The sequence below is a fragment of the Cnephaeus nilssonii genome (assembly GCF_951640355.1).
Source record: "Cnephaeus nilssonii genome assembly, chromosome: 7".
NCBI lineage: Eukaryota > Metazoa > Chordata > Mammalia > Chiroptera > Vespertilionidae > Cnephaeus > Cnephaeus nilssonii.
The window spans coordinates 102,773,056-102,787,352 of NC_137078.1; the positions used below are offsets into that span (position 1 = coordinate 102,773,056).

General features: G+C 58.4%; 1 protein-coding gene across 4 annotated transcripts; it reads left to right on the plus strand.

The window, feature by feature from the left end:
• Window positions 1–577: 577 nt before the first annotated feature.
• Window positions 578–14,085, plus strand: CDK11B (cyclin dependent kinase 11B). Of its 4 annotated transcripts, none has more exons than XM_079776784.1 (20): window positions 578–687; window positions 1,073–1,196; window positions 1,959–2,074; window positions 2,887–3,014; window positions 4,242–4,380; window positions 7,652–7,788; window positions 8,231–8,353; window positions 8,454–8,549; window positions 8,631–8,792; window positions 9,674–9,739; window positions 10,383–10,558; window positions 11,249–11,339; window positions 12,009–12,130; window positions 12,491–12,596; window positions 12,762–12,883; window positions 12,964–13,071; window positions 13,146–13,262; window positions 13,335–13,483; window positions 13,563–13,752; window positions 13,845–14,085. In XM_079776784.1, exons 2-20 carry the CDS (start codon window positions 1,086–1,088, stop codon window positions 13,935–13,937), a joined length of 2,352 nt encoding a protein of 783 aa, XP_079632910.1. In that variant the 5' UTR covers window positions 578–687; window positions 1,073–1,085; the 3' UTR covers window positions 13,938–14,085. The 4 variants fall into 4 exon arrangements, with proteins under 4 accessions (XP_079632910.1, XP_079632911.1, XP_079632912.1 ...); XM_079776785.1 differs by having other exon boundaries at window positions 10,389–10,558; XM_079776786.1 differs by having other exon boundaries at window positions 665–687; window positions 1,073–1,315.
• The last annotated feature ends 212 nt before the right edge of the window (window positions 14,086–14,297 follow it).

Below are 14,297 nucleotides of genomic sequence, written 5' to 3' on the forward strand. Positions count from 1 at the left end.
ATATACATATATTTATTTTATTTCATAGAGGAAGGGAGGAGAGAGAGAGACATCAATGATGGGCTTCCTCCTGCACACCCCACACTGGAGATTGAGCCAGCAACCCCATATGTGCCCTTGACCGGAATTGAACCTGGGACCCTTTGGTCCACAGGCCGATGCTCTGTCCACTGAGTCAAACCCGCTAGGGCTGCCCCCCCTTTTTTAATTGATTTTTGAAGAGAGGGAGGGAGAGAAACACTGATGTGGGAGCGAACCACGCCCCCAATCGGGGCAGGTGCCCTGACCCCGAATCCAACCCCGTGCAGAGCACTTCGCTCTACCCACCGACGGCCCAGCGGGGCGGCCTTGCTCTGTGGAAGCCGCGTGAGCGCCGCTCCACGCCCGGCCCAGCCCTGGGCAGCGGGCTCCGGTCGGCGCCGCAGGGCAAGAGCCCACCAGGGGGCGCCAGCGACCGGGCCGCGAGGGACGACGGGGGGGGGGGGGCCAGACGAGCTCCTCCGCCCGTGTCATCAGACCGCGCCGAAGCCGGAAGTGACGCACAGAGCCCTAGTCTCCGGCCGGAACCGGCTGCTCTGGCCCCTGACGTCATCATCCCGCGTCGACGCAGGAAGTAACGACGCTCGGGGCGCGCGCCGGGCGCAGTTTCTCCTCAGGCTCCGGACCAGCAGCGGCGGCGGCGCAGGGGTGAGTAGCGGCCGCTCCCCGAGCTCTCGAGCCGGGCGGGCGACGCTCCCGCTCGCTCGTCCCGCCCGCCCGCGTGGGCCTTGCGATTGAGGCAGCGAGGGCATCACGCTCCCGGATCCGACCCCGCCGGACCCTCCCCCCGGGGAACACGACGGGTCCGCGGAGCCGAAGGCCGCTGTCCGGGGGCGGAAGCCGCGCTCGCCTAGAGCCGCGTCCTGCACCGCGAGGCCCGCGGGCCGTGCCTGCCGAACCCGGACCCGTGAATCGGCGCAGCGGCGGCCCGACCCGGGTTGGCGGGAAGGGCGCAGCCCGAGGGCGGTTCCGCGGGCCCCGAGCGCGACGCGCCGGCGCCGGGTCCTGACGCTGCCGCCGCTTCTGTCGGCAGTGGCTTCACTCCAATGGGTGATGAAAAGGACTCTTGGAAAGTGAAGACCTTAGATGAGATTCTCCAGGAGAAGAAGCGACGGAAGGAGCAAGAGGAGAAGGCAGAGATAAAGCGCTTAAAAAATGTAAGCCATGTTTTTTAAGTCCGGGGTTTTCTTAAAGGAGATTTAATTTCTTTGCCCTCGTTTTTCCATTAGAACAACGCTACTTCGGTGACGTTCTTTTGTACTTCCAAATGTCGCAGGTGAGCCCAACATCTACCCTGAAAATTAACAAACGCTCAGACACTGGCTGTAGGTGGAGGGCAGAGCGATAACCCACTAAAGCTGTGTGCGGAGGAGAGAGCGTTCGCCCCGAAGCCACCTGTGCGATGGGACTAGCTTTTCTCGCCTCCTTAATCAGCACCTCTGACCCCTCCCCGGGCCTCAGTGCAGGGGGTTGCCTGGCCCTCGCTACCCGTGCTTGGCGGCTTCCCTGGTTTGCACAATAACATCCTCAAACCCCCGGGGATGCGGAGGGGGCATCGGAAGGGGCATCGGGGCTCTGCTGATGAGATGGGTCTCTGCCCCGCGGGACGCAGTGCTTCCTGCGCCTTAGGGCCCGATTGGCGCCCGAGCAGTCGGGTCCTTGGCATAGAGGCTGATGCCCGGTTACATGCGCCCGTTTTAAACATTCACCGCGGGCTCCGGGTTACAGAGTCGTGGTTTTCATGTCTTGGGATTTGAATGGGAGTCTCCCTGTGTTTTGAGTATAAAACCTTCTTAGTGATATTTGTAGGTAAAGTTCCCGAGTGTATGTGGGAGTTGGGTTTGGGTTGGCGGCAGGTGGACTGTCACGAACCGGAGGCACTTGCCTGTGAGGGAAACGGCTCTCTCCTTGCTCCGTAGTCTGATGACCGGGATTCCAAGCGGGATTCCCTTGAGGAGGGGGAGCTGAGGGACCACCGCATGGAGATCACCATCAGGAACTCGCCCTACAGGAGGGAGGACTCCATGGAGGACAGGTGAGCGCAGGCCCGGTGCACAGCCGCCGGTCCGGGGGGCCTTTCTCAGGGACCTTGGGAGGAGCTTGCCGCCAGGACCTTGAGTTCACCATGGAAACGGACTCTGGTGTGGTGTCCGCTTCCGCACCCCCTCCTTGCGGGAGACTGTTTCCTCTCTGCGGTGCGTTCACACGGGCAGGTGAGTGCTCGTGCTGCGCGGCAGTCGCTGCCTGAGGTTTGCACAGGCAGCGAAGCGGCGGCGGGGTCTGGAGCAGCGCGTCCTCCGAGGGCGGTGTGTCCTCGCTGCTCCCTGCCCACGTCTCCTCACTCGTTTCCTTCTCTGATCCCTCTAGTAATTAAAGGCACACGACCAGAAAAGAAGGTAGAAAGGCAGAGGCTGTGAATTCTCCCAAGATTGTGGTCACAGAGACGATTGAAAATACTGTTCAATGACTTTTGGTTTGATCAAAACGGGCCTTTTTAAAAAACAGCTTTGTTGGGGTATAAATGACAAAATGAACTGCACATATTTAAAACACGCAATGTGGCAGTTCTACACGCATGGAATCTGCTTCCACAGTCAAGATAAGGAACTTGTCCGTCACCCCCTAGCGTTTCCTCAGGTGTTTTTGTTCCGTGTGCCACAGTGATTTCTCACAGGAGTCCATTTAAGTCTTGGCTTACGTGTCATCGTTAACATAATTTTTAAATGATGGTTCCGATTCCATTTTATTGATCATCTGAGTCCTGTCTTCTGTGTGGGAGACGCTCCATCGCACCCCGGCTCTCCGCGACTTCCCGAGCGTGATGGGCGCTGCTTTGTCTCGTTTCAGAGGAGAGGAAGATGACTCTCTGGCCATCAAACCGCCCCAGCAGATGTCACGGAAAGAAAAAGCTCATCACAGGAAAGATGAGAAGAGGAAAGAGAAGCGTCGGCACCGCAGTCATTCGGCAGAAGGAGGTACAGGGCGTCTGTTTTCTTTGCGTCGTGTTCACGTGTGGCCTGTCTCCTCGGTCACAGCCTCCTGCCCCAGAACACAGCGGGGAGAGGAGAGAAAGTGAAGTTTTAGCTAAATCATGAGTTTATTGTAAATCCTTCTGAATAGCTATTTCATTTTCCTTTGGCCGTTCCTTTTCCTGACAGGACATAGTTTTGTGGTAGTTTACGTATAAAATTGTCTTAATTCTCAAATGTAGGGGAAAAACACACTGTTCAATGCTGAATTGCTGTAGCTGAAAGTTGGGTGCATAAAAAAGCCCAAACAATGGCTTTGCTATCACACCAACACCAAGAGCTGCCGAGGGACGTGGGACGGCGGCCTGGGCGTGATTTAGGCTCACTGTTTCACATGCAGTTGATGAGCATAGTTTTGTAACGCTGTGCTTTATGAATGGTGACTTCTTAAATTATGGAAATAATATACAGTCTAATCATAGTTTATTCAATACAGAAAATTTTAAGAATACAGCGGAACCTTGTTTCTCCAACATCTCTCATCTAGAATAATTCGCTTCTCAACCTAACAGCCCTTTCATGCTGAACCTGTATGGTCTCTCAGGTGACAGAGGAGAGAATCTGTGAATATGCGTCAGTTTACCACTGTTATCATCTCAGGATATTGTGCTTTTGCTTATGTTGCTGCTTATAATTGTTAAATTTTTTTACTGTACATTTCCTTTCCTTTTTGTTAAATTTTCATTTACATTTTACATGCTTGTTTTTAGTTTTTTTTATAGATAAACAGTACAATAGACATGTACTGTATATAAGAAAGGTTAAAACGGAATCATTTGGGCATCTGAAACGAATTAATTAAATTAACATGATTTCTAATGGGAAAAAATGATTGGGTCTTCAAGCAGCCTTCCAGAACGAATGAATTAATAAGTTCAAGAAACCAGGTTCCATTGTATTAATTAATCCCAGTCATTAGTTATTTTTTCTTTGCTTTATATTTCCACATAAGTGTTAGCAAGTTAGGTTTCTTCATGTGACACCTCTCTCTCTCTCTCTCTCTCTCTCTCTCTCTCTCTCTCTCTCCCCCTCCCTCCCTCCCTCCCTCCCTCTCTCTCTCTCTCTCTCTCCCTCCCCCTCCCTCCCTCCCTCCCTCTCTCTCTCCCTCCCTCTCTCTCTCTCTCTCTCTCTCTCTCTCTCTCTCTCTTCCTCCCTCTCTCTCTCTCTCGTTAGGCAAGCACGCCAGAGTGAAGGAGAAGGAGAGAGAGCACGAGCGCCGGAAGCGGCACCGCGAGGAGCAGGACAAAGCTCGCCGCGAGTGGGAGAGGCAGAAGCGGCGGGAGATGGCGAGAGAACATTCCCGGAGAGAGAGGTAACGGGCTTGCTTGTGGGGGGGCTCTCGGTGCTGGTGACGGTCAGCATCCCATCCAAGCAGTGAGAACGGCATCTGGAACAGGCTTGTGCCGCTTGGGGCGTGACAGGGCCACGGCCCAATAGATGGGGGTGTAGACTGGGGCCACTCTGCATCGAGGTCATTTCCAGAGAACGCCTGGGAGGTGGCCTGCTGTGAGGAAAGGAAGCAGGTGGGTGGGCTCACAGCCCGGCAGCCCGGTTGAGCAGAGCAGCATCTGAGGAAGGTGTGTGAGAAGAGCTTGGCTGAGGGAGAAGCTGAGGCCAGGAGGTAAAGGTCTGAGACCACTGCGAGGCGGGCGCAACTCTCACCGTGTCGGTGCGCGGGTAGCATGTGAAACATCCGTGTTTGCCACGCCCGTGCTGACTGTCCAATGTGGGCTGATCATACAGCTGTGCAGACCCCACGGGAGCCAGGCTTGAAAATAAAAGGAACATGGAAAACGGCAGCAGCGGCTACATTGCAAGGGAGACCGAGTTCACAGATTTAAACAAACAGCGACACCTGTGAGGACAAGTTAGAATCCAGAGTTGCTACAACATCATCTAAAATGTCCACTTTCAACAGAATGTTTTGAGATGAACACGGAAGTCAGAAAGCACGACTCCTGTTACGGAAGAAAAGCGCCAGTAGAAACTGTCCAGATGTAGCCGTCTTGGCTTCAGAAGAGAGGAAGCGGGAGGAGAAGGCGGAATGGCAGATCAGTGTGCTCCGAGGGCAGAGCCTCAGGAACCGCAGGACGTTCCAGGTGACGGCCGCCCGGGGAGCGGAGGGCAAGGATGGTTTACACACGACCACTGAAACCTTCCCCAATTTGATGAGAATCATCTAGATTTCCAAAGAGCGAACCCCCAAGTACAGAAAGACGGAGTCCGTCTGGTGAGAGCCGGTGGGAGGTCTTGAGAGGCAGCAGGAGAGACACTGTCTCCACAGAAGAGCTGCTGGCCCTGGAGGCCAGAGGCACGGTTTGCATGCTCACACTGAGAAACTCAGCAAGGACTGTGTGTCCCGCAAAACGGTTCTTCAGCAGGTGCACATGGACCGGTGGACCCCACTGTGAGCAGGACCTGCCGTACAAGAGATACTCTAAGACTTTCAGCCGAATGGAAATGACTCCGTTCGGCATCGAATCCACGGGGCGAAAAGACAAGCAATGGGAACGATGAAAGTGGGTTAATGTAAAGGAACCGGTGAGTATGTTTCTTCTCACCTCCTCTCTTCAGCAAAAGACATGGGATTGTAGAACACAGTAATTACACAGACACTTGTCGTGCAATATGTAACACGCATAGGCTGCCCAGAGGAGCAGGGAAGGGGCCTGGGACTGTCGCTCTGTTTCCCGGGAATGGACTTAGTGTTAATCTCGTGAGATGCACCCAAGAGCCCTAACAGGCGCGAGGAGTAAGAGCAGAATCACAGCGGTGCTGAAGGCCCTTAAGTCCAAGTCAGAGGAGCAGAGGAACCAAAAGAAGACGTAGAGGAAACGAAGAGCGAAAAACAAGTCCAGCCAGATCCATAGTTCTGTTCACGGGGAGGTGGTCTCTTACCCCAGACAACGGTGAGATTGTCAGAAAAGTAAGGCCCAACTACATGCTGTCTGTAAGAGGAACACCTTAGAGTCAGAGGCAAAAATTGGTTGAACGTAAAAGGCTGGCGAAAGGCACACTGTGCAGACAGCACCACGGAGAGCTGGAGTGGCTTCCTGATGAGAGAACAGAGGCCAAGACCAGGGCTGCCCAGAGGGCTTCAGAACAGCAGGCTGCACACGTCCATCAGGGCAGAGGTGGGACAGCGGTGAATCTCACGCACCTGTGAGAGCCCAAGAGGCATAAAGCCGAGAACAGCTGGTCACTGTTAGAAATGTCTGCTCGTCATAGGACAAGGAGAGAAAATCAACAACATAGAAATTTTGGAAAATACTGCCAACCAACCCAATCTAACACGTGCTCAGCATCCCACCCACAGCTGCAGAAGACACTCATTTCAAGAGCTCATGGGACATTTTCTAACAGGTTATATGCGAGGCTATACAACAGACTTGGGACTTAAGAGAAGTGAAGTTATACAAAGTGTGCCCACTCCCCACGCAGTAATTAAGGTGGAAGTCAGCAACAAAGGGAAGTCCCCAAATGTTTGGAAATCCGACAGCCATTTCTGAATAACCTGTGGCCCAAAGAAATTATTAAAAAAGTAGAAACTATTCTAAGCGAAAACAAAGCCCTGTCAGAACTGAGGGCGCAGCTGGAGCTGCCTCGAGGGGAGGCTCTGGCGTGAAGCACTGATGTCAGAACAGGAAGGTGTCCCGTCGGCCCCCTGAGCGTCCACCTCAGAAACGAGGGCAGAACGGCAAACAGCCCAGAGCAGCAGCAGGGAGAGGCCCAGGAAAGACGAGCAGACGGTGCGGTGGGGCCGGGCCAGGTGGTGACGGGGGCTTTAGGACTGACGTGATTGCTGCACAATTTCATAAATTTATGAAAAAGTGGGTTCAGTGGTTGCGTTTTACATGTAAATTCTACCTCAGCTTTACCTCGAACTGGGCGGGTCCAGGCAGCGAGAGAACGGCACCTGCAGCCCGGGACCCTTGGTCCAGCCGCCGGGTGGTGAAGCTGCTGGGGCAGCATGGTCCAGGGCTGACGGCCACGGGCCGTGACTGTCCTCGCCGTGTTTTGCTTGTGCTCGTGTTTGCGGGCGTCTGATGGTTCACGTTTATAAAGATGAGTTAGCTTTCCGGTTGTGATGGGACTTCCTAGAGCTGTGGGGGTCCCGTGTGATCACGGCACACTATTTGGCCGCCTTACGGTGCAGCCCCACACGCATTTTGGTCACTAGTGTTTCCGTACTCGAGTGGCTCCTCCCCTGGAAGCGGCTTCCCCGGCTCCCACCGTCACCCTGTAGCCTCGGAGGCACACCTCGTGTGTGGGTGGATGTAGCCAGGGCTGTAATACATGCTTGGGAGAGTCTTGGGGCGTCTTAGACCTGGTGACTGGGAACATGGAACCTTCCAGAACCAGTGGGTTTATTCCTAGCGGGCCCTGCCTCCTGTCCCAGCTCTTCACTCGGCTGTGCTCGGGGAGCGCCTCCTCAGGATGTGCTTGCTCACACGTTCTGCTTTTAAGACGCTCGCCATGGATTGAACAGCTTAAAGAGGCAGCTTACAAATCCGAGCAAAAGCACGGGGTGGGGAGTGAAAAACCACCTTTTCGGGGAAGAAGCTGGCACGTGCTTGTTGCAGGGACCGCCTGGAGCAGCTGGAGAGGAAGCGGGAGCGGGAGCGCAAGCTGCGGGAGCAGCAGAAGGAGCAGCGGGAGCAGAAGGAGCGGGAGCGGCGTGCGGAGGAGCGGCGCAAGGAGCGGGAGGCCCGCAGGGAAGGTGCGCCTGCGGCGGGTGCTCGGAGCCCGGGCGGTGGGCAGAGGTGGGCCTGTCAGCGGTGGGCCGGTCCCACGTGCGGTGGAGCTGCACCCCAGGATCCGCCACACGCCTGGCGCTTGACAGCGTGTCCGTGTCCTGGGCCCCTGGTGGTGGAGCACAGGCCTGAGGAGGTGATTCCTGGCCCTTTCTGATGGGTCTGGGGTGGGGGGCCACCTGGATCCTCGGGGTCGGCTCCTGGCCTCCAGGTCGGAGCTTGCTTTCCTCGGCTTCCTAGCCTCTGCCCCGGGTGCCATTAGCAAGTGTGTGTGCCGTGGTGGTGTCTGCCCTGCACACACGTGGGCCGTCCCCTCAGCAAGGGTGCGGGGTGATGGGGGGGGGCAAGGAGGGCCCTGGTGGGAAGAAGCTGCTGCCAACGCGGTCTCCTGTTCTGTGCTGGTGCCAGTGTCTGCGCATCACCGAGCAATGCGAGAGGACTACGGCGATAAAGTGAAGGCCAGCCACTGGAGCCGCAGCCCGCCCCGGCCTCCGCGGGAGAGGTTTGAGCTGGGAGAAGGCCGGAAGCCAGGTGAGGCCGGGCAGTGCCTGCTGGTGCCTCTGGTGTAGGTCTTTGCTGGGGTTTTAAAAAATATTTTCCTGAACTTACCTTTGGTGGTTTGCTTCGTAAGTGAAAGAAGAGAAGATGGAAGAGAGAGACCTGCTGTCTGACCTACAAGACATCAGCGACAACGAGCGGAAGACCAGCTCGGCTGAGTCCTCCTCAGGTAGCCGCGCTCCTGGCCGAGCCCAGATGCCCTGCTGCACAGGAGGGCCACAGGCTCACTCCTGCTGTTTGCTGCCTACAGCGGAATCAGGGTCGGGTTCTGAGGAGGAGGAAGAGGAGGAAGAGGAGGAGGAGGGGAGCAGCAGTGAAGAATCGGAGGAGGAGGAGGAGGAAGAAGAAGAGGAGGAGGAGGAGGAGGAGGAGACCGGGAGCAACTCTGAGGACGTGTCTGGACAGTCGGCAGGTGAGAACGCAGGGCACAACTGTGTGTGTGGTTTTTGTAACCCATTGCTAGAGGCCCGGTGCACGAAATTCTTGCACGGGTAGGGTCCCTAGGCCAGGGCTGATCTGCGGGGCGATCGGGGTGGAGAGGGGGCGGGCTCTGGCACCTGCCTTGGCTGGCCTGGGCCTGCAGGCTGGGGGCAGCTACTGTGTTGAGCGTTTGCCCCCTGGTGGTTAGTGTGGGTCATAGCGACCTGTTCCATCAGTTGTTCCACTGTTCGGTCAATTTGCATATTAGGCTTTTATTACATAGGATTTATTATTCATTTGAGAGAGAGAAACAACTTGTTGTTCCTCTTATTTATGCTTATTCTTGCATGTGCCATGACTGGGGTTTGATCCTGCAACCTTGGTGTATGGGGATAGTGCTCTAACCACTGACCACCCAGCTAGGGCACACAATCGTGTATTTGGATAGAGTTCTGGGAATGAAGAAAAATAATTAGAAGTCTAATTTGTTTTTTAAACTTCCATTTCATTTATTTCTTTGTTAATCCTCCCCCAAGGATATTTTTCCATTGATTTTTAGGGAGAGTGGAAGAGAGAAACATTGATATGAGAGAAGCACATCAATTGGTTGCCTCCTGCATGACGCCCTGGGCCAGGCAGCAGCCTGAAACCAACTTACGTGTCCTTGACTGGAATCGAACCCAGGACTCTTCGGTCCGCAGGCCGACGCTCTACCCACCAGCCAGGGCGAAGTCTGATTTTTTTTTTTTAAAACTTGCAAATTGAAAACATCTTGTTGTCTGGGACTTACACGGGGCCCCTGGGAGGAGCAGACCAGAGCCTGCTGGGTGGCACTGCCAGGCGGGGGACACGGTGGACGCTGCTCTCTTGCAGAGGAGGTGAGTGAGGAAGAGATGAGCGACGACGAAGAGCGAGAGGCCGAGAACCACATCCTCGTTGGTAAGAGGCCTTACCCTGTCGTTCCTCCCTCATCCATCCCTACGCGCGGGGAGGACGTCTCAAAGCTGTGAGCCTGCGTGTGGCACTCTGTCCAAATAACCCTCCTCCAAGGATGCCGGGCCCCAGAAGCCACAGGCCATTCCTGTCCTGGCCTTGTCCCAGGGCTGGGCTGCCTGCTGAGACCTGGGCCCACACGCAGCCCCACACTGCCTGTAGGGACAGTGCTGAGTGCCGCTGGGGCTGGACTGCAGGAGGCAGGGCACTGCCAGCCCTGCCCGGCCTCAGCGCGGGGGGCAAGGGGAACAGCTCAGGGCTGACGGCAAGGCCACACGGGCGGCGTGGCCTGCAGGCAGCTAAGCTGAGCCCTTGGGCCTGGTAAGTTCCAGGGGTGCCTCCTCGGAGCTCAGCATCTAGTCAGTGGCTCACAGTGGCCGTGGCCCGGCCAGCGGGCCCCAAGGCCAAGGTGCCCTCAGTCCAGGGAAGCAGCTCTCGTGTAGCAGGCACCCGGGGCCGCTGCCGCTGCCGCTGCCGCGTGGCTTCTTGGTGTGTGTGTCCCGTTCCACCCCCCACCCCCCAGACCAGACCAGGAAGGGGCTGTGACAGTGGCTCATTCCTGGTTCCATGATCGGTTTCTACTTGGAAGTTCCAGAGTCACGATTTGACCGAGATTCCGGGGACAGTGAAGAAGGGGAAGAAGAGGTGGGCGAGGGCACCCCCCACAGCACCGCGCTGACCGAAGGCGAGTTCGTGCCCGACTCCCCAGCCCTGTCGCCCATCGAGATCAAGCAGGAGCTGCCCAAGTACCTGCCCGCCCTGCAGGTCAGGCGCCCCCACGCCGGCTCCTCCGCTGGTCATGAGGGGCCGGGGGGCAGGGAGCAGAGCCGGGGGCCGGGTGGGGGTTGGTCCTGAGTGCAGTGACAGTCACGGCCGGGCTCGGCCACCGGCCTCCTTTGTGCCCCTGGTCGTGGTCTGGCCTCTTGCCTGCAGCACCGCTCCCCAGGCCCCTGCACAGAGCCAGGTGCCGTGTGGAAGGCAGGCAGCGGTGAGAGGCTGGCTCGATGGTCACCCCTGCCAGGGCCTTGCCCAGTGTGTGGGGGATGGCAGGAGGCGGCGTGCACTTCTGTTTGGGGAAATACCAGTAATGGGGGCACCGCGGGGGGCTCGGGGAGGAGCGGGTCCCCAGGGGGGTGAGTAGCAACACCACTGAGGCCTCCACCCGCTTGGGGCCGGGGGCGGCAGGGTTCTCTCCGGGCCCTCGGCCATCCCAGCTTCCTTAGCGGCTCTGCTGAGGGGCTTCTGAGCCGTGGGCCCTGGCCACACGTGACAGGACGGCTCCAGCCCTGCGTGTGGCTCCGCACCCAAGGGTGGCTTCTTGGACCCAGCAGAGCCTGTGCAGGGGCGGTGGGGCTGGTGGGTGCCGGACACCAAAACTCCTGCCCCCCCGACCCCCCCCCCCCCCGATGTCGGTGTCTGCGCCACGGCTGCCACTCACGCCGGCGCCTCCTGCAGGGCTGTCGCAGCGTGGAGGAGTTCCAGTGCCTGAACAGGATCGAGGAGGGCACCTACGGGGTGGTGTACAGAGCCAAGGACAAGAAGACAGGTGGGGAGGCTCTCGCGTGGCCCCAAGGGGAAGGGGAGACGGGCAGGGATGGGGTTGCCTGAAGGAATGTCCTTGGGCGTGCCCTGGGCGGCCTCCATGCTGCTCTGAGGGAGCTGGGATGTGCGCCCTGGCCCCTGGCCCTTCAGCTTCAAGGTCATGGACACACAGTCCCTGCGATCCCGGGAGTGCCCCCTGGTGTTGGCGGTGGCCTCGCCTTGCCCGGCCTGCACCGGGCTTGACTCCCAGGCGACACTCGGAGCAGCTGAACCCTTGGTGCCTCCAGAGGCCAAGGGCGGCCTGGCCGGGAGACTCTCCTGTTTGGTTGTGACAGCAGGTGACGGCTCCACAGGGGAGGGTGCACCAGCCTTGAGTGACGGCCCTGAACAGGTGTGGGCGTCGCCGTTCCCAGTCTTGGCCGGGTCTCGGGCGGGCAGAGTGGTGTCTGAGCTGAGTCCCTGGTGAATGCTTGAGGTGGGGAGTCGAGGTTGGCTCTGTGCCAGGGTCACAGCAGGTGCCGAGGAGACTGGTCTGGAATGTGCTCGTGTTCCGCGTGGACACAGCTGGGGCTTCCTGGCGCCCACACGTGCGAGCTCCCCGTTAAAGCACCACCTGAGTCCTGCTCCACCCGCCCGCGGGAAGGCGTCAGCACCGTCTTTGCACTGTCTTCAGATGAGATTGTGGCTCTGAAGCGGCTGAAAATGGAGAAGGAGAAGGAGGGCTTTCCGATCACGTCGCTGAGGGAGATCAACACCATTCTCAAGGCGCAGCACCCCAACATCGTCACCGTCAGGGTAGGCGGCCCGCCCGTGCCTGTGGCTCCAGTCGTGTCGGGCGCTTCCCAGCCCTCACCTAGTGCCTGCCCTGGGTTCAGCTTTCGGGGCAGCTGGCGGTCAGGGGCGCGGGGGCCACCGGCCTGGTCTCGTTTCCTAGGACAGTGGTCGGCAAACTGCGGCTCGCGAGCCACATGCGGCTCTTTGGCCCCTTGAGTGTGGCTCTTCCACAAAATACCACGTGCGGGCGGGCACGTACAGTGCGATGGAAACTTCGTGGCCCATGCGCAGAAGTCTGTTTTCGGCTCTCAAAAGAAATCTCGATCGTTGTGCTGTTGATATTTGGCTCTGCTGACTGATGAGTTTGCCGACCTGTCCTAGGAGATCGTCGTGGGCAGCAACATGGACAAGATCTACATCGTGATGAACTACGTGGAGCACGACCTCAAGAGCCTGATGGAGACCATGAAGCAGCCGTTCCTGCCAGGTGAGTGGGCGGGGCTACAGCTGTGCCGGCCACGGAGGTGGCCTCGGCCTGTCCCCTAGGACCCCTGCATGCATGAGTGCATGTGTGTGAGTGCGTGTGTGAGTGCATGTGAGGCCACACTGGGCTGGGGTGTCCACGGGTGAGAGCACCGTGCCCCTCGCCCAGGGGAGGTGAAGACGCTGATGATCCAGCTGCTGTGCGGCGTGAAGCACCTGCATGACAACTGGATCCTGCACCGTGACCTCAAGACCTCCAACCTGCTGCTGAGCCACGCCGGCATCCTCAAGGTGAGCGCAGCCCCCGGCGAGCTGCAGCCCCGGGTGAGCGCAGCCCCTGGCGCCCGCTCCCAGCCCCACTGTCCTTGCAGGTGGGGGACTTCGGGCTGGCACGCGAGTATGGGTCTCCTCTGAAGGCCTACACCCCTGTCGTCGTCACCTTGTGGTACCGCGCCCCAGAGCTGCTGCTGGGGGCCAAGGTACGTGCTGGGCTGGGTGGGCCTGCCCCCCTGCGCTGGGTCCCGCTGGCCCCTGAGCGTGTCCCTGTCCCCAGGAGTACTCCACGGCCGTGGACATGTGGTCCGTGGGCTGCATCTTCGGGGAGCTGCTGACGCAGAAGCCCCTGTTCCCTGGGAAGTCGGAGATTGATCAGATCAACAAAGTGTTTAAGGTGGGTCAGGGCGCTGCGCAGGGGGCGGGGGGCGCTGCTGGGCATGGCTGTTCTGAGACATCCCTCTCTCAGGACCTGGGGACGCCTAGTGAGAAGATCTGGCCCGGCTACAACGAGCTGCCGGCCGTGAAGAAGATGACCTTCACCGAGTACCCCTACAACAACCTGCGCAAGCGCTTCGGGGCGCTGCTCTCCGACCAGGGCTTCGACCTCATGAACAAGTGAGCCACTGCGGGGGCGGGGCAGGGGCGGGGCCTTCCCCAGCCTCCTCCCTGGGCTCCAAGTGCCTTGTTCTCCCAGGTTCCTGACCTACTTTCCTGGGCGGAGGGTCAGCGCAGAGGACGGCCTCAAGCATGAGTATTTCCGTGAGACCCCCCTCCCCATTGACCCCTCGATGTTCCCCACGTGGCCCGCCAAGAGCGAACAGCAAAGGGTGAAGCGTGGCACCAGCCCGAGACCCCCCGAGGGAGGCCTCGGCTACAGCCAGCTGGTGAGGGGCGTGTAGGCAGGAGGGACGGTGTGGGGGGTGTCCCTGAGGTTAGCTGGCCTGGCCAGGGCCCCACGGTGCCGCTTGCTCCCCAGGGTGACGATGACCTGAAGGAGACCGGCTTCCATCTCACCACCACCAACCAGGGGGCCTCGGCCGCAGGCCCTGGCTTCAGCCTCAAGTTCTGAGGTTCAGAGTGGACCCCAGACCAACAGTGGGACCAGGGGCAGGAGCGGAGGCAGCCTGTGGGTCAGACCCGGGTCCTGCCCAGATGACTGGCCGCGGTGAAGTGGCCTCAAGTCGAACTGCTGGCCTCGTTTTCCACATTTCGTCTTGGCTTGTAAATTTGTAGAATTAAATCTTATTTCCTTGTGGAAGAAAAGACTCTCTGTTCAGATTTCTCACACTTGCCACACGAGGAGGGGGAGCCAGTGCAGAGGGCACACACACACACACACACACACACACACACACACACACGGGTGTGCGCGCACATGTGCTGTCAGATCCTGGCTGTGATTTCAGCCTTGAATCTTGAGGCTCCTGCG

Excerpts from the sequence above, each read along its gene's own strand:
- CDK11B (XM_079776784.1), top strand. The coding sequence starts at position 1,086 with ATGGGTGATGAAAAGGACTCTTGGAAAGTGAAGACCTTAGATGAGATT. Across the intron at positions 12,884-12,963 it reads GCCACGCCGGCATCCTCAAG|GTGGGGGACTTCGGGCTGGC; the intron begins GTGAGCGCAGCC and ends CTGTCCTTGCAG. Across the intron at positions 13,072-13,145 it reads AGCTGCTGCTGGGGGCCAAG|GAGTACTCCACGGCCGTGGA; the intron begins GTACGTGCTGGG and ends CCCTGTCCCCAG.